The sequence below is a fragment of the Homalodisca vitripennis genome, chromosome 1 (assembly GCF_021130785.1).
Source record: "Homalodisca vitripennis isolate AUS2020 chromosome 1, UT_GWSS_2.1, whole genome shotgun sequence".
Lineage (NCBI taxonomy): Eukaryota > Metazoa > Arthropoda > Insecta > Hemiptera > Cicadellidae > Homalodisca > Homalodisca vitripennis.
Window position 1 is genome coordinate 108,285,499 of NC_060207.1, and position 20,289 is coordinate 108,305,787.

At 33.7% G+C, this 20,289-nt stretch overlaps 1 protein-coding gene across 1 annotated transcript in view; it reads left to right on the top strand.

Annotated features, from left to right (window-relative positions):
• Positions 1–20,289, top strand: part of LOC124375022 (serine/threonine-protein phosphatase 4 regulatory subunit 1-like) — a 174,863-nt gene that overhangs the window by 136,536 nt on the left and 18,038 nt on the right. The window contains exons 5-7 of the mRNA XM_046833179.1: positions 16,364–16,534; positions 18,339–18,625; positions 18,897–18,989. Coding sequence (XP_046689135.1) covers positions 16,364–16,534; positions 18,339–18,625; positions 18,897–18,989 — 551 coding nt within the window. The remainder of the gene's footprint in view (positions 1–16,363; positions 16,535–18,338; positions 18,626–18,896; positions 18,990–20,289) is intronic.

Sequence of the window (20,289 nt, forward strand, 5' to 3'; positions counted from 1 at the left end):
CTTAACTGATAGTAATAAATAATAATAATATTTTTATGTAGTATCATGTCAGTTTTTCATTTTGTTTGTTTTGAAATAAGAAATAATATGTAATGATGAATTTCAGTTTATACACAATAGATGATAAACATTTCTTGAGGAAGGAAATGGTGATTAGTTAATAATTAAGACAAGAATCATGAATTCTTTTTATAGCTTTGAAATGAGGAGGATCATCTTTCAGGTTTGTTGAAGTCCAGATAAGAAGAGGGGTATATGTAATTGGCCCGTCAAAATGGTTGTGAAATGTTGTGAATGACTCATATCACAGCCATTTTTGACGAGTCCAGTTACATGGATCGTCGGCTCAAGAGGACACGAACATGTCACAACCATGTTGACGAGGAAGTGTATTATATTTTAAGTTTTAAGTGTGTACGCTTATGAGCACGAGAGAATAAATGGCTCATTTAATTGCAAGAGATTCAGTTTATTTTTAAAATCTATTTTGCCAGCTTTACTTAAAATAAAATAAACATTGCATACACAATTTTTCAAAACAAATTCAAAGTTAAGAATAAGGACCACACCAATAATATTTCTACGAATCAAAAAATTACAGTATATTGCATGATATCATTAGTAAAATAATGTTTCTCGTTTCTTGCAGTTTAAGGATTTGGCTTTTTCAATAATTAAATAAATAAATCTTCCAAAGTAGAATAATAAGAAACCAAACTTTTTCAGTTAATTGATCAAATGTTTTTTTTTTATTTTTAGTTGACTTTATAGTTATAAAGTCAACTAAAAATATGTGAAAATGTATGGTTGTGTTTGTAGTAAATAACAATTTTAGAAATCTCAATCCTTGTCAAAATTATTCCAACCTTTAACGCATTAAAAATAGTTCTGATAAAATTATGGAATGGGCACAGTTCACATAAACTAAGAAATCTGTATTATACGAACCAAACCAAGCCCTTTTTCATTATATCTTACCAAGTATATTTATTAAATTAATTTAGAACAAAAAAAAATCTCATTTCAGTGTTTTCCTTATTTATATTGTATTTATTATTTATAATGTAGGTGAGCAAAGCAAAAGGAATTTTTTTTTTAAATAAGTAAAGTTAAACTATCTTGTGATTAACTTCTTGGTAGCCAATTGAGAAGTAATAGTGTCATATTTATAACCTTAATGAATCAAAATTGTTCATCAGGAGTTAACAGTGATATACAAGGATCATTTAATAAGTAACCAGACTAATTGCTAGTGCTCAAAAGCAGTTTATTCAATCAGTACATAACTTATACACCTATCCCATCTTCATGCTGGTACTAGGTCAGGGCTGTAAGATGTGGAAGTATCTTCGAGCCCAGTTTGTGGAGTCTTTCTTTTGTCAGCTGTGCTGTATGTAGACGGGCGTTGTCATGAAGCAAAATACGCCTTCAGGCAAGAGCTCGCAACTTTTCGTTCAAATGGCAGGTCTTAGAAAGTTTTCCAGCTAGCATGTCACTGTAGTACTGGTTGTTGATTATTCTTTGATATTCAAGAAAATCACAAATTTGGCCTCTGAAAATCCCAGAATATTGTAAGCATATAACTTTACTGGTAGATGGCTGGGTCTTGAATTTTCTGTGAGCGGAAGAAGTATGCTTTCACTTAGGGCTCCTTTGTTTTGATTCTGGCTCATATTGGTGGATCCATGTTTCATCACAAATTACATTTCTTTTCAATAAACCTTCTCTTTCAGTCGAATATTGATTTTTTAACTGTTTACTGATTTGAAGCCGGGTTTCTTGTGAGCGTCCGTGAGTTGTCTAGGCATCCATCTCGCACAGGTTTTCTTGTATTGCAACTTGTGAGTAATTTTATAAACTTCTAACACTCGCATTTATTTTTAAACATATCAGTTCAACGTTGATATGCTCATTGTCCAGAATTAACGTTTCTGAGGTGGAGAGAGGAAATCCCAACTGGTCATCTACTGCATTGCTTGTCAGAAACTTGTACGGACACTTTAAACTGTCATACTTATTTGTAAACATTAAATTGATAACATTCTTTTGTGGATTTTACAACCTTCCACGACCAAAAATCAAATCCCGGCACGTTGCTATTCCATGGTGCAAATCTTAAGCGGACAGTATTGTGAACTGAGTAAATTTGTACCTGTATTTACAAAATATAATTGAACATAGGGTTGCCAAATTTATGTCCTGATAGTTTCATATGGATTAATTCAGCCGGTTTTGAGTAGTAGTAATTTGTCTCATTACTTATTGAATGACCCTTGTAAATGTTTTTGTTTGTTAATTTATAAAAACTTAATGGCTGGAAGGTTTGATTTGTGTAAATGATTATATTGTTTGGTCAATCTTCAGATTCTCACATCAAAACAACAATTGAATGAATATTTTTTGTTGCTGATAACTTTTACCAAAATTAGTTTTATAATGCCACTGTATATTAACTAAATTTACACCATCAATTAGCAAAATTATGTTGTATTATTTAATTTTCTGCAAAACTATTAAAGCAAGTACTGTCCGCATCTGACTTGTTTGCGAGCTTAAGGAATGCACCTGCCATTGGCTGAGGCTGTCGACCAGCTGTCACTTCCCACACTACTACCCGGCCTAAAACTATTAGTTATTTGCCTTGTCACATTATAACGCCAGGAAATTGGTGTATTTAAGTAATTCTATATTTATGGTATAATGACTTTTTTTACATGAGCTATAACATTGTTTACTCTTATCCTAAAACTGTAAAGTTATTTAAATTATAAATTATTATTCAAACCATAGCAACATGAAGTTGTTTTACTTATTATCTTGAAAAATGTTGGGACTTGAAACCATACGTATTATAATAAAAAGTCCGTATATTTTTAAACATATGACACAAAATACGTTTTGTTTTCTAACCTTAGTCGAGTGGACATGCGAGATCTGATTCAGAAGAACTCTGGTCGTCGTCATCGGGGGTCAGTGGGTCGTCACTTTCACTGGAGTCCACGCCACCAAGTTCAATAACGAAGTGGTCAATGACGTCTTCTATTAATCCATCCTTTATCCAGAAGTCCTGCTCTAGTTTTACGGTGTGATTTGTAAAACCTTCCCAGTCTATTTTGGTAACAGTTCATAGCATGTGTTGTCACGTCCTCAAGTTTTGTTAAACATAAATCACCTTTGATATTGTGATTTTTAATTTCCCGTTTCATGGTAGCCCAGGCTAACTCTATAGGATTTAGCTCGCACATATAAGGTGGTAAACGGATTACTAAATGTCCATGTGCCTTTAGTAAAGAATCTACACGGAAAATCTTTTGTGGAGGTTTGTGTTGCACTATTAAATCGTACAGTTCAAATTTTTTCATAGTCGTGGAACAAGCTATATTATTTTTAATTAACCATTCAACCATGTCATTTTTAACTGCATATTTAGAAGGAGGTTTATTGTCCTGAAGGCAGTGATATGGTGCATTATCAAGGACAACTACGCTGTTTTTTGGAAGATGTGGCAATAGTTTTTCGTGAACCCATCGTTCAAAATTAACGCCATTCATTTGACCATGGTAATCACTAGTGATGCGCGATTGCGAGAGGTTATTACAATCGAAATGTTCCTTCTCGAGAGGTTCTGCTTAACGATTGTTTCGACTGCTTAGCGAGAGGTCTTTACAATCGAAAGGTTTCTCTCGATTGTTGCATTTGTTAAGCCAATTCGTTATTGTTTACTTTTCACGAGCCTGTCGCAACCTGTTTTTCATACTTCCGTTCCATAATATATTGGTTTGCACCACTCTCCTCTCCATTCCAGACATTCCAGTAGTTTACTTTATAGTGTTTAGTCAAAATGTAAATTATAATTCTTCAAGCATTAAGATTGAGTATATTATCTTAAATTATAATAAATAGCTTATCTTGGTTATTAATTTAAAAAATTAAATGTTTTTATTTTGTACAATGTTATTTTTTGAATGTTTTACTGTTCATACGTCATTATTGTAACGTGAATAAGCGTTTAATGTAGTATAATGTTAAATGTAGCTACTAATATAGTAATTCATTAAAACAACTCGGAATTCAAGTCAGTAAAAAAAAATTATGGTTGCCTGTAAAGTCGGTTTTACGGGCGAAGATTTTACATGACAACGTCTTTTTCTCGGTAGAATATTTATTGATATGAATATTATTAAATTGCACAATAGGAACAAGGAATTGAATGAAAATAAGAATTGCACAAATTTTAACTATAGAAATATATTTTGTTTACTAAAACATTGTACATAATTTGAAATTAATTAAAATTTGTTATTGTAAATGGTAAAGTTGAATAAAACATTTACTAAAATTGGAATTTGAAATTCTTGCTAAACACAGTTAAATTCTAACTCCGCGCATGGTGATTGGTCGGTTTAGTTCGTTTGTTTGGTCGCACTGTTATGACAGGTTAGAGGTTATAATTTGTTATTTTAAATGTTTGACTAGCAATACGCGCTGTTTCTTCTCAATCGACTGAATTACGATTGATTGCAGAGTGATTTAAACTAATAATTTACATAACACTATCAACATTTGTCAATAGTATGACATAACCTATAAACTCAGTTTCTCAACTTTTGTGTCAATCTAACAATTAATCAATCAATCATAGTTTACGATAATGAAATATCGGTGTACAATTATTTACCTTTATTGTTGTAGTTGTTGTAAATGACGAATCTAAGCACTCCACATTTTCACGAATAAACATAGTTATCTGCTTTATCCCGTGCGGCGGACCCACAGTTATCTGCTTTATCCCGTGCGGCGGACCCACTGGATGGGCATCGTAACGTTACCGGGCGTTACACCTTTTCATGAGTGACTCCGAGCCGCAACCTAATTTAAGACGTCACGTCAAAAGTAACTAAATTAATTTATATTTCAGTTAAATCCTTCTGTCGATCGGCAAACATATCTCACTTAGAATTTCGATTCCCTAATAAAAGAATAGAATAGATCGTACACGTAAACGAAACAATCGCTAGAAACCTCTCGGTAGGAACCTCTCGTCAAGCGTTTATGGTGTATCGCAAAAACAAAGTGATGTTTGATGGCATCAAACATTTGGTTTTATCGTTTCGTCAAACACTTCGATTGCCCGGTACGAGAAGAGATGTTGTGTCGCAATGAAAACAATCGCTAGGAACATCTCGGCAAAAACCTCTCGGTAAGAACCTCTCGTTAAGGGAATCACAATCGAAATGTCTCGAGAGGTCCAAACAATCGAAACGTTTCGATTGTAACATCTCGTAATCGCGCATCACTAGTAATCACCGGTAGCTCTGCCAGCTTTGAAAATTAAATTGCAGTCATGAAGAAATCCATCTTTCGTGCCGGCACTAACCACTATTAGTCTATTAGATGAACTCGTGTTTGTCAAGACGCCAGGAACACCAGGACCACTCAAACATTTTCCAAAAGTTAAATTGTTGTCCACCCACGTCTCGTCTAGGTACACAATAACTTTACTCTCGTGTCTACACTTTTGTATCTCTCGCAAATAACGAGCACGCCAGTTTACTATATCAGGCCGTTATATTAAAACGTTCCTGATTTTTCCACATCTCTTCCACTTAAACCCCATGGTATGAAGTAAGCGTCGTAAAGTGTGTACTCCCCAAGGAAAGTTAATCTTTTCTTTAATTGCCGTTAATAATTTATGTACCGTTGGCACTTTCTTTTGTACAATATAAAAATCATTAATGGTATCACGAATCACTCTCTGGTCAAATTCATCGATGTGAAATTCTTTTCCTCTGAATATGGTCTTTTTTTCCCAGGAGTACTTAAGGCTTCATTACCGGCTTCGACACCTTCTTTCCTTATAGATGTTACACTTCGCACTGATATACCGTGTAATTAGCTACCCGGATATTACTCTGCTTCAGTCTATGTTGGAGAGTATTTGATTCTTCATCACACTTTTGAATAACTCGCCTTATAACATCCCTTACCTCACTGTGAATTGTCTGTCCCTTCTTGCGAACCGGAGCTATTTTGAAAAGCTAAAAACTCACAAATATACACTATATTAAATTAAACTTCCTTTCACCTAATGAATTTACACTATGTTATACATTAAAACGTAATAATACAAATTTGAGGTGCACTGGTGAAATCACAACTCTCTACTACAAGGTATTCGCGGGCGAATGTGCGGAGGTGACTAGTAGCGCCGTTGCCGGGACAACGGTGACGTATTGTCTGTGGAGGGGAGTCCTCACCCTCACCCCGCGCGCGCGCAAACAAGTCAGATGCGGACAGTATTTTGAATACTGAATATTGAAAACTGATACTAATTGTTTTAAATGTCTAATATTGCTAATTTTATTATTCTGTTGGTTGAATTGTTAATATAAATACAAACATAAAAACCTCAAGTATAAAAAAAGTAAGCAATAGTATAAATTACATTAAGAATGCTTTGTTAAGAGCTTAATATTGTGTAGCTGTAATGGCTATATTGTCTTAACTTCTATACTGAAAAGCCTATCTTGGTCGATTTGCAAGGGATTTTGTATAATTATAGTCATAGTACAAGCACTGAAATCAACAATAGTGAGACTGGCTTTTAATACTGGTGCACTTATCTATGTCCTGCCATTAGCAGAAAACGTGACAGTGTGTGTGCTCTCAACCAATCATAGCTATACTCGCAGAATCTTCTTTAAGCTATTAACCCAATATATGGACAATATAACTTATCACAATAACTTAAGTTATAATGAATACATCCACTACTCACACAATTACAAACAAATGTTTTTACACAGCTCTTGAGAGTGGTCATCAGCTGGTTAGTATGACGATTTTGCACTACTTTCTAATTGGTGGTTTCCTCAACCTGTTTGTACCACTCACATGTGTTTACTATTGTGTTATTGCGCTATTATTGTAAATCACTTATATTTATATAGAATAAGCCCATGGGCCCTGTTTTTAAATATATATATATATATATATTTATATGTAGCTTCGTACACAATTTTGTGGTAAAAACAGGGCTGCTATGTGCTTATTCTTTTTAAATCACATACTAAACAATACAGAAATAGGAAATAGTCACTGAAAGATATTTCAATCTCCTGATTCATTTTAGATTTAATTTTAAAGAACAGTGTATTAGGACTGTGAAATCAAAGAGTGGAAGAATTTTATAAGTACCCATGGGATTACTCAAATTCCTCTATAGCACTGCAAGATATCTTATTGAATGGCTCTAGTAATTTCAGTAATAGTTTAACTATTTTATATATATGTGTATGTGTGGATGAATCTTCAAAGATAAAGCACTTAGCTTTCCAGTTTAACACACTTACGATCTAATAAATGACGGGGCTCTATGTGGTTTAGAAACAAAAGTAGGCATATTTAAGGTACATTAGGGTATTTGCCGATCATAAATCCCAGATAAGTCACTGGTTATAATGAGAAAACCGAAAATTCTCTGATTGAGCTTTTTAAGCCAAAGAAATTTTCTTTTTCAATTTAAGTTTTTATGGCATAATGATTATAACTAAGTAATGTTTCGAAGCTAGATATCTGTCTACCAAATCTTCAAAAAATACTCATTCGGGTTCAAGAATTCTTTAATAAGATTCGTTTTTTCAATTCACTGAATCTCACTGCGTTATTATCAGCTGTTCTACAGTACTGGTACTGTTCGTTGAAAACGTCTTTGTTGTGATTTGTGTTTGGAAAATCAGGAATAGTTAATTGTATTAACAAATTGAGTTTTGAAAATTATATTTTGTTTGCAATTAGCATATTTTATACTTAGGTTTTTGCATCGCCGCATCTGCTGTGTATATTCTTGGACAAATGCTAATTAGCATTTGTGAACACGTGATTTTGTTGTTGTATGTTGGGTATGAACACCCGTAAATGAATAACCTAACTAACAGATAATTATAGTTCAGTAAACAACATTTTGCTCGCAGTTCTGTATTTATGTACATGCATTGTTATGAGTCTGCTTTGTTAATTTGTGTACAACAAAAAATTACTGATTGGTATGACATGATTTTGCTGTACTTTGTGAATTAACATTTTAAGATAAATTTCCTAATTTTGTAAAAGTTTTACTTGCAGCTGTGGTACTTACACATGAAAGTCTGTAAATACATTACATAAGTAACAAATTATGTTAGTTTTAAAATGAAGTAATTATTTAACCCTTAAAACTTTTATTTGAAGTTCTCAAGCTGGTCTGTCACACAGAAATATTTTCAACTAACTGGGAAATCCTGCATAATGATTAGCTGTTGGAGAGATGTTTTTTATATACTGCTTGAATAGTGCCTTTTTAGGCTGAACCTCTGGTGTCGCTACCTATATTTCACAGCAGTAAGAGTCAGGGAAGGAAATTTACCTTGAGGGTGCCACTTACATTGTCCTCGTGACAATTAAGCTGTATATCTACCCTCGCGTACATGAGCACTGTTCAGCTAAATGAAAGGACAATATTTAACAGTGGCATATACCAGAGCCAAGGCAGAAAGTTTTCGGCTTTAGCTTCCAAGGTAATCATTAAAAGATGGTAATGACAGCAACTATGGCCAGGTATGAAGACTGCTTGTTTAACAGGAATGCCACAATCGACATCAGTCGAAATTCTACTCTACAGCATCCTTTTCAAGCAAGATGTCATGGTTCTTTCCCTGACTTCAACACAATATTTTAGATATCTTGAAAGAATTTGCCAGTTCGCTTCTATGTAACATAGTTTTGAATAGGATTAAGAGCTATAGTTTAAGGAACTCTTAATTATATCATCCATATTGGTAGATTTTCTGTTTTACTCAATGGAGATTGCATCATCATGCCCCCCCCCCCCCCCCCCGCAGATAAAGGTGTTTGGAGGACTGCCAGTGGTGCATGCGACCTTTTATCTCATTAAGCCTAAAAACGATGAGTATATTTAATTGTAGACACGTAAGCTGATTTAGAGAAACTAATAATCCTTTTTGAAAATATGCTTTTTCTAAGGGATCTGGTTGTGCATTTGGCTAGAGAATGCTCCGGTTGTTTTCCTCAAACGAGACAAGTCTTTCGACTGCGATGCGTGAAGTTCTAACAGTTCTGTTTATAACCCACTTTTCTAGCAATACCAAGCGATTGGAAGAGAATATTTTTGAAACAACCTTTTGCTAAATTCATTATTAAGCACATTCTTGACTCAAAACTCTTCTAATTTATATCCTCTTATAAATCCCCTTCGAAAGCACTTTTTTGTCCGTAGACTGAATAAGATCTATAAAAGGATTTTAGTAAAGGGATGTGAATCCCCACAGATAAAAGAATAAGCCTGTTGTTGGAATGTAGAAAAGTACCAAGAACTCAATGGAGCAAAAAGACAAGTCAGGTGAGAGCTATGCTGCCAATGGAGACTGAACAATAAAAAATGAAAACATCCTTGCATTCTTTGAATTTAAGACCAAGTAAAGATAGTTTCTGTCCGCTATTACGGGGCATGTTCAGGAAATAAGTGCTGTTAAAAAAAGTAAAACCTTTCTTTCAAAACAATTTTATTTCTACATGAAAGTCCAAATCTTAAAACTATTTTTCAACATTGTTTCTACTGATGTTCAAACCATTGTCGTAGCAGATGATCAATTTGTCTTATACCCTCTTCGTAGAAGGTTCCTTCCAACGAATGTAGCCATGACTCTACTGCAGTTTTCACTTCATCGTCGGTTTCAAAGAGTAGCTCTTGCTTCATGTGCAGGAACAAGTGGTAGTCAGATGGTGTCAAGCCGGGCTGTGGGGCGGGAAAAGATTTAGAACTATGTTATTATAGAATAATAGTTCCAATAGCAATGAAAATAAAAACCCAAACCTAAACATATGTAAATAATATAATTGTATCATTAACAGTTGGTTTTAAATAAATATTTAGAGTAAAACTATAATAAATCAATCATGCTAAAAGATCAATTTCAGGTGATTTACAAAATTGATTACTATATATTACCTGCATCTAAACTGTGTATTATTAAATTTGACTTACAGTGATTCTTTTGATCACAATGTCCATAAGAATGGTCAGAAATCGTTGTTTTATTGAAAATTGTACTTGTGCTACTAAATGATGACTAAGTATAATTTTATTTATTATACTTTTGAAATATTTATATTTCTTTTACATCAGTGCTTTCTCATTTAATGTTATTCCTATTTAATATTTTAGTAGTGATGCTGAATAAACTTTGAATTTAAAAAACAATATCAATTTAATGATATATGAAGGCTATTCAGAAAGTAGATTATTATGTTATGATATAAACAAAGTACAGTAAAAAATTTGTGTTATATACATTTGAAAGTGACAGTAAAATACTATTTTTCAACATAATCACATACACATTTAGGCACTTATCATAGCGTAAACTAGTTTTGAAATTCCAGCTTTATAAAATTCTACCACCTGAGACTTAACCAGGTAGTTACACCAAATTTGTAGTAATGCACAAAGTTTGTAGTAACCTAACTTGTAACAAATTATATTACTGACTGCCACTTCACAACTCACAGGATTTTCACACATTGTAAACTGCTATTGTAAAACAACAAAGAGAGACATGACCTCTCACTAGCACTGCCACTGAATGGAGAAATGTCCTGACATCAAAATCACTGTGATAATCCCACCTCTACTGGCTACAGAACAGAACGTAATGTACTTTCTGGAGCCCTCATAAATTTATAAAATTGATTGTTGCTCATTTGTATTTGTACCTCTCATAAATACAATATCGATAAGTTTTGAAGTAAATCATTGTTATAATATATTACAAGTATAAATATTTCTCACAGTTATTTGAGTATAATTTAAATATATTACACGTTAAATAAAAAATAATCTTGAAAATTTGTAGAAAATTACAAAAAAGAACATTTTTACTGAGATTAGCTTATTGGGCATAATTATTATGGTGTGATTCTTTGTGATAAATCACTGGATTCAAAAGGGTTATTAATTAAGAAAACTGTTTATGTCCATCATAAGATTGTAAATTAAACAATTTTCTCGTATTCCACATGTATTATTTTACTTTGTAGATTTTTAAATATTTTAAGATATAACCTAAATTTGTATACTCATACAACTGCTTATGTACTTAAAGTCTACATTAAAAAGAGAAAATGTGTATTCATTGTTAAATTCTATATTTAAATCAATGATATAGTATCTAGTTAGTACATACACTGAAGAGAGAAGTTTTGGGAACATCGAGTGACCTAGAGGTATGTGTTGCGCTCACAAAGTGGCTGTTATGTGTATGTCATTCATATCACAGCCAGCTTTGATGAGCGCAAACCTCCTCCATGCCATCCTCCATTGTCTATGCCATAGTGAATTCATCTGTTGTTTTTAGTACATGTCATTTGATATTATAAAATACATTTACTTATTATAAAATATATGTTCAATCCAGTTTAGAAATACTGCAATGAAATGTTGTTCTTAATTTAATAAATTAAGATTAAGTAATCAAATCTTGTTTTCGTTTTAGTTATAAAATATAGTACATTATTGTAATAAATAGGTCACCTGAAAAGATCTATATATTTCTAACTGGGTGAGTCGAATGGGTCTGCCATCCCCACCACACAATATAAGAGTAATACGTTCTAGATGTTTACTCTTTATTCTGGAGATTTAGTGTAACAATAATGATGGCTCTGCTGATACGAAATTTGCAGCGTTCCATTTTATGTGTGCTGAAACCTTTGCCATATTGAAATTAACTTGGCGGTTGTTGAGATTTACATCAGTGTGATTAAATCACGTTTATTTTTTACATTGTATTATCTATTAGTGTATTAACAAATATGGAGTTGATCTATTATGAAACTCAAATCAAAGAGATTTTGGGAATATTTGTTTGCTGTTCAGTCATATCTTAAGCTCAAACTAAATAAAATCCTGTATGATTGGATTATAAAACTTTGTAGAATTGTTAACAACCGACTGTGGTGTTGGGAGGACTTCTTTCGGATGGTTCTTTTATTTCTGCTTGATGGTCTCAACGTAAGTGACGGTAATTCTCTCAATGTTAACAGCAGCAGCAGCATGATTGACAACCCAGCAGCCCGGACACAGAAGGGAGAGGTGAGGTCCATGGCTCTCATCAAGGTGGGTGTGAAATGTGTTACAATCATATCACAGCCAGCTTTGATGAGCGCCAAGTGCCAACTGAAACAGCAGCTACATACACAAGACAATGTACTTCTGTAGATTATGTAGTATTGTTTAAGTTAAAAATACATTTTTATTTTTAGGATGATTCACTAGAAAGAGTATTATATTGTATTGGATATCAATCTAGCAGTATAAACTAGCTGTTGTGTATTTTATTTTGATTATTAATTTTAAATCAGCTAGTAAGATAATTTAGTGTTAATCAGGTTACATGTTTTCACTTATTTAAAGTGATCATGTAAACTTATCAGATCTTTAAACATAACAGTAATATACATTTATTTAGTCTAGTCAATTTAGACATTGACCCTTGCAAAAATTCCCAAAAAGCTGAAAATTTGCATGAATGTTAGGGATACCATTTTTATGAAATGATGAGAAATCCCCATCGATCCTGTGTCTGCAAAAAATTTTATTCAATGTCAACGGTTTCAAAAAGGGATTTTTATTTATTTATTTATTTTTTTTTTTTTTAGTGAAACAGTTAGTTTTCTGATAAAATATGTTAGACAAAAATTGTATACCATGCATTATCTGCAAAAACTGTTCTTACACTTTTTTTCATAACACTTACCATTTTCAAGAAAAAATAATTAAAAAATTGTCTTACGCTGTATTGTCTATAATATGTACACGTTTCCACGCCACCTATGAGGTAGTGTACAAAGCGCGTTTTTTTTTTTTTTTTTTTTTTTTTTTTTTTTTTTTTTTTCAATATGGTTTCCCCGATAGGCCTATTCCACAGTCTATTCAAGTAAAATTTAATTAATGTTTGGTTATTCTTCTTTTCAGTCGTTGCACTCTTGTCAGAGTGGTCGTTGTCGATCAGGAACAGCTTGAGTGCCAAGTTCTGTTATACTAGGTTGTAAACATATTTTATTCATCATCGTAATTAATTATTTCTTCTTTCTCCCCTCCATCTTCTTCTCTCTATTTTCTTCTTCTTCCTCATCTTCTTGAGATGACGTAAATTATACTAACATAATCAGTTATTTCTTCATTGATGTGAAAATCTTCTTCTGTTTGAGATTCAACTTTTATTCAACGATTCGCCTTGACAAGTGGTGCACACTAGTGAACAAAATAAGCCTACTTTTTGCAGCCGCATTTAGTTATACCCCCTTTTTGTAGTTGCAAAAAAATAGAATTAAGGTTTTCTGGTGCAGGTGGAAGAAGCGTGTGGGTTGGTTCCAATACATTATTGACATGCTTCCAACCCCATTGTTCTGGGTCTAGTTCATTACCAAGCCACAACTGAACCTGATAATATACCACAATAAAAATGTAGGTGAGCAGAAACTGTGGTTGGAGGAAGGCAAGCTAATTGCACACATTTTTATTATGTGTTTGTTTAAAAAAAATTTAAAAACCCATTTTTGCAACCTTTGACCTTGAGTAAAATTTTTGCAGACATGGGATCGGTGGGAACTTTTCACAATTTCATAATAATGGTGGCCCTTACATTTATGTAAATTTTGAGCTTTCTGGGAATTAAAAAAAGCTCAAAGCTTTCTGGGCTTATCGCCTTAATGCAAGGTTATCTTTTTCAGGCTAAATTGACCGGACTATATTTAGCAATGCTGATTTGAATAGCAATTGGTAATTTAACACTTTTTATATCTCTTATGTACTTATTATTGTTAAGAAGGTTGATGTACGTTAATTGTAAGATTTATTTTTAGGTTAATTGTTAAAATAGAACTTATTTCCAAATAAGTCTTTAGTCAGAAGTCTGTGTAGCATTTGTACCATAAAGTAAGTATATGATATCTCAGATTTCTCAAAAAAATTATATAATTTTTCTTTGTGGGATGTTATTTGTGAATATTGCAACATTTTAATTTTTTTTCTGTAACAGAGTAATAATCGGACCTTTTAAATTAAACATCTCAGTTAAAAGTAGCGACGTGTAGAAGTCGAATCTCGAATCCACAGAATCTTTAAAAAAACATCAAGTAGCATGGAGCCATGTTTGGAGAATATATAGATACTGTAGCATCTTAGTGCTTTTAGCCAAAAATTTACAAACAAGCAATGGAGTGTAAGCTGAAGCTTTTTTATGGTGCAAAAGCATGAATTGTTTTGCTACAAATCCCTGATGTTTTTTGGATTGTGTCCTGCTGTCTACATTGAACTCTTCTACCCCTGAAAGAGGGTCAATACTCTTTCTGGACCGTTTGACCCTGTGGAAAACATTCATGATGCACTATGCCATCACCTTCATGATTGATTGTACTTGGCGAACCTTTTTGAGCCTTACTGATCCAGAATGCCTTGTCTGAGATGATTGAGCTTTGGTTTCAACATCATATCCATAAACCCATGTTTCTTCACCCGTTATAACACATTTTTTTAATTCTGTATTGTCGTTGACTTCATTTAGTAACTCCTGAGTAACTTCCATCCACCCCGGTTTTTGTTCAAAATTCAACAATTTTGAAACAGATTTTGCTGCCACACATTTCATAACCAACACATAAAAAAAATTGGCATGAGTCAAGTGATATGCTAATATCATCAGCGATGTCTCTGTTCTTCTTACGTTTATAACCATTTCTTCCAACTTTTCTCATGTTATTATAGGTTGTTGATACTGGGGAGTTCTGAGCATTCTTCATCTTCAATGTTTTCACTGCCATCTTTGAAACATTAATACAGTCAACTCCCGATTATCCGCGGAATAGGGTGGCTTGGCGGCCGCGGATAACGTGATTCGCGGATAATCCGCAAAACGTAAAGAAAAACTCGAAATAAGCAAAGTAGGACATTTAATGACTTATAACTAAGTTTTTATTACATTTAAAAGGCTGGAATAAGTTCAAAGTTAACATTACGTACCGGTATTGTATACCGTTACGTAAGCCTACAGTTAATACAGTATCGAGTACAAACAATTTAAAAGTTAGTAGTACTGTACTGTACATCATAGCTAACTAAAAATATACATAGACGGGAATGAAAATACAGTACTGTTCTGTAAATACCCTACTCTAAATAATAAAACTATTTTATATTACATTAACTGAAAATTAATTTACTTTAAAAAAATCAGTAAGTTTCTTCTGTTTTGTTTTGTTATGGCACTTAACCCTAATTTATGATCTAAGTTTACGTAATGTAAGATCGTCTGCAACTGTCCCGAAGTCTTCGCCCTCTAAATATTCAATAAGTCGTTCAACGTGTTGTAGAGCTACATTATGTAGTTAATATTCCACCATATTACTTATTACTTAGTTATTAATTCATTTATCACTAATATGCATACAGTAAGTACAGTACATAGGCTATCGTTCGCGGATCGCGGATAATGCGCAAAGCGGATAACCCGCCCGCGGATAATCGGGAGTTGACTGTACCACTTGTAAACCCTTGTTTAGTCATAGCAGATTCACCATAGGCCTTTGTTATCATTTCTCACATTTGTTTACACTATTTCATTTTTCACACAATATTTGATACAAGTTCTTTGATCCTTTTTTTAACAAATGAAAATTGCTGAGTTTGGAAACACATATAACCTTAGCAGCTGCCACTGCAAAAGTAAACAATAAATACAGCTGAAAATGTTATTATAGAGCTAGAGTATGAGTATTAACAAAATAAAAAAAATCTTGTTAGTCGGGACTCTCCAAACCCATGAAACTTCATTATTTTTTTAACACACCTTGTATACATGCATTACCGCGAGTCTGCTGCGTATTGTCTTAAACTTTACTATTATACCTTGGGAGTACAAGTAGAAGTTGTTGCTTTTAATCCAATTATATTGCGCTCATTCTACGATTTCTCTGAAAATGTTTGGAGTTTGACCTAAAACATCTGGAATTCGCTGAGTATTTAACACCAGGAAAGGTGTAGCAAAGGTTACAAAATCTGAGCTGTAGTGTATAATAATGAAATAAGCACATTATATGAGTTCAGAAAAGGTCATTTATAAAATGTTTATCGACATTCGATTAACTTGCCTCTGATCTCAATGTGTACAATGTAATCGTACCATACACCACAATTTATAATACCAACTTTGGTAAATTTGGTGTTGTTATCAGATACAGTCTGTGGGTACCAGTATTCTTATATTTTATTGTATTTATAGATGCTGTAATGCTAATGTTACTGTTACAGTTGATGAGCAAGATGGCACCCCTGCTGGGCAGTGAAGTGACGGAGATGATGTTTGTGCCCAGGTTCACAGCTCTCTGTTCTCATAATGGTGTGGCAATACGCAACACTTGTGCCACCAACTTTGGTGACTTCTGTGCTGTTGTCAGCCGTCAAGTCACAGAGACCCAACTGGTGAGAAAACACTTGTTTTACTCAATATTTAATTTTGAAATGAATGTGTCATTTTCTATATCCCTACTTATCAAAACAACATACATTTATTTAGTTACAAATAAGTTGATGACATCCCTCCCTTAAGATGGGAGTGCTAGTCACTTGCTGGCCACCCATCTGTCCCCACTTTTTTAACATGGGGTTGTAGTTAAAAATTGTGTTATAAATAGAAGCTCATCTTAAATCCTTTAATCTTTTTCTCCAGATGTCAGTGTTTCAACACTAATGAATTGTTAAATTATACTGTTACATATTCTTCAATAAAAAGTATACTATTGTTAATAAATTCATTAAAGAGTAAAATATTAAGTTGGTTGGATAAAATGCTTGCTCGATTGGTAAAATACTGTGATGATACCAATGAAAAAGGAGACTACAGAATTATTAAACTGACCTTAATCCTTTAAAAGCTGATTTTAGAAGGAGCACTTTCAAGCCTTGTTGAAGAGCCATGTCAAGAAGCACCTCCCATGCGTTTTTTGAACAATAAAATCCCATATATTTAGTTTATGCTAACTAGAACAATTATTTTTTAAGGATGAAACAAGTTCTTCATGAAGGATTCGCCTTACAGAACGAGTAGACAATCTTACAACACCTGTGTTTTTATGGACAAAGTACTAAGGGATTGCAAAACAGATAGCCTTACCATGTTAATTTTTTGAGATGATCTTGTCCGTGGGAGTCCAGAATTTCTTTTCTTAACATCACCAGTTTCTCTGAAGTTATATAGGATGCAAGCTCAGTGACCCCAGTTCCGTTGTCCTAGTGCATTCTGTTCGTTCGTAGTGACTGTTTTCGCTAACCCTGTTTAGTTCTTGTTTCGTTTTTTGTCATGGCAAGTTTAAGTGAACAACGTGCAGCTGTGAAATTTTGTTTTTTACTTGGTAAAAATGCTGCAGAAACTATTTTAATGTTGAATACAGCTTACAAAGATGATGCTATGGGGAAAACTCAGGTCTACGAGTGGTTCGCTCGATTTAAAAATGGCGACATGTTGAATGAAGACAAACCTCGTTCTGGACGTCCATCAACCTCTCGAACGGACGAAAATGTTGAGAAAATTCGTGAACTTGATTTGCTTTTTTGATGCTAAAGGCATTGTTCATTCTGAGTTTGTTCCTCCAGGTCAGACTGTCAACCAAACATTTTATTTGGAGATTTTAAGAAGATTGCGCAACAGTGTTCGCCAGAAAAGACCCGATTTGTGGCAGACTGGAGACTGGTTCTTCCACCACGACAACGCACCGGCACACACAGCCATCTCAGTTAGGCAGTTTTTAGCCAAAAACGGCATGGTTCCGCTGCCCCACGCACCTTACTCGCCTGACCTCGCTCCATGCGACTTTTTTTTTTATTTCCACACATATGAAAAGAGGCTTGAAAGGTCAACGATTTGACAGCGTTGAAGAGGTTAAGAAAGAAACGAAGCTCGAGCTTGCAGCCATTTCTAAAGATGACTACAAAAAATGTTTTGATCAATGGAAATACCGTTGGGACAAGTGTATTAGTTGTAATGGAGATTATTTTGAAGGAGATAAGGTCTTTTTAAGATTAAGGGAGTTCTTTTTACTGTGAACTCTGACATCTTGTTTATCATTTCAGCATCAGGTAGTACATGAAAATCAGCTATTAGTTTTAGATTAACATTTGTACAAATTAGAGCGTGTGGGCTCACTTTGTCTACTTTACGAGAAGGTTATGCCTTCTTTTAGTTTCTGTAGTAATTATAAGCTAATTATATTAATTTGTTTTGTTACAGCTGCCCAGGTTCTGTGAGCTGGCCAGAGACAGTGACTGGTTGGTACGTAAGGCCTGTGCTGAGGTTATCATGTCGGTGTCGTGTGCCTGCTGCTTGCAAACCCGCAAGGCAGTTTTAGCTCAGGTGTTCGACAATCTGCTAGCTGATGTGATGCGATGGGTACGGATCTCTGCATTCCAGACCCTTGGTCCCTTCATCACCACCTTTGCAGAGCCAAGTATAACTGGTCTAGCATACAACCAACAAGGAGAATTGGTGCTTACCAACCCGGAGGGCTTTGAGTTTAGGTAAAACTTGACAAATTAGTGGTATTTCAAACCTAAGTTATTTATATTAATCTAAAGAATGTAAAATATATCAAACCAAATCAATCTTGCTGAATTTATCTTTAGCACATTACAAGTAAACTATAAGATATTTAATCAGCCAGCATTTTTAATACTATAGTTTATTGAACATAATGATCTCATTGCTACTCAGGTAAGTGTATGAACTGAAACTATATAATTAGTTAATAACATTGTAAATGTATTCAGTAATAAAATTGGCCTCTTTCAGATTTGGAAATCAACAAAACGATTACCCATTAACAAAACCGGAGCTTTATGAGGAACTGGCAACTCTGATAGGAGAAAAGAAGGAATCAAGAAAGTAGGTATATTTTTTCTTTTACCAAGTTAAAGATCTGGTTAATTTCACTACTGTTAATCACTACTTATTAATTTATTTTTCAATTTTTTCTCTTTAATTAAGCCTTTAATGAGCAACCTAATAGTTAAGCGTGCAATGTTCCACCTCCAGAATATAGTATTTTCTGTATTGTTCATGAGGTATCATTGTTGCCTGAACGCATTGGCAATCTAGTGAAGAACCACAAAAATTTTGTTTTTTGTGTGTGCCTAATGTAGTGAAATTGCTTGATATTTCTGATTATTTTTTTGCAATAATTTCTTTCTGTTTTACTGTGTACAAACTCTTAATATTCTAGTTTTTTGACCAAAAAATAAAATAATATTGAAAAAGTGTTGTTATAACTTGTTATTAATTTGGATAGTGCTAAATACTCTTGTAGTGTGTCAGGACATTGCGCTGCGTCCCTATCTCGTTTAGCAAAATAATGTAATATAACAACAAATCAAATACCAAACAAAATTTTATGACACGGCTACTGTAAATAAACTTAGTAGGCAAAGGTTTAAATAAAATACTTTTAAGTTCATTTTTATACTTCTTTTGGAGTTCTCATGTATAATTATAAGGTTATATTCATATTTTACATGCATGTTTGTAATTTTAAACTTTTATTTAAACAATTCTTTCACCAATTCTAATACGAATCTTTTATGCACAGAGATCAGTGAAGCTTTTTAGTAGTTTCATTCAACATACACTGTGCTACAGAAAACGGAAAAGTTATTAGTGTTATTTACTAAAATTTGAATAAGACTGAGTCAATTTTCCTACAAAACTTGCTATGTTTCTGCATTGAAGTTGATACTAGTACAATTTGTTTGTATCTATTACTGTTCGTCCTATTTAGAAAAAGGGGTTATTGGTATTATACCACTGTTTATATTGTGTCATGCTGTTCTTAGCCTTGCTCAGGGCAAGGTACAGCTCTAGTACCATATTACTTACTCTTACTTACTCCCAGGGCCATTTATATCGGAGGTGATATTTAGCCGCACCAACAAAGCTCCTCCATCTTGAACGGTCCTCTGCATCTTCCTCTGAAGCGCCCATCTTCTCCATATCAGCCTTCACCTGGTTCCACCATCTCACTTTCGGTCTCCCACGGGGCCGTCTTCCTTCTGGGTTACCGTACATTAACCTCCTCAGTTTGCACTCCTCTTCTCTTCTCAAAACATGGCCTGCCCAACGGAGTCTTCTGCACTTTATTTCACTCTATTATAGTACCATATTACAGAACATAATTCACAGAGAACTGGAA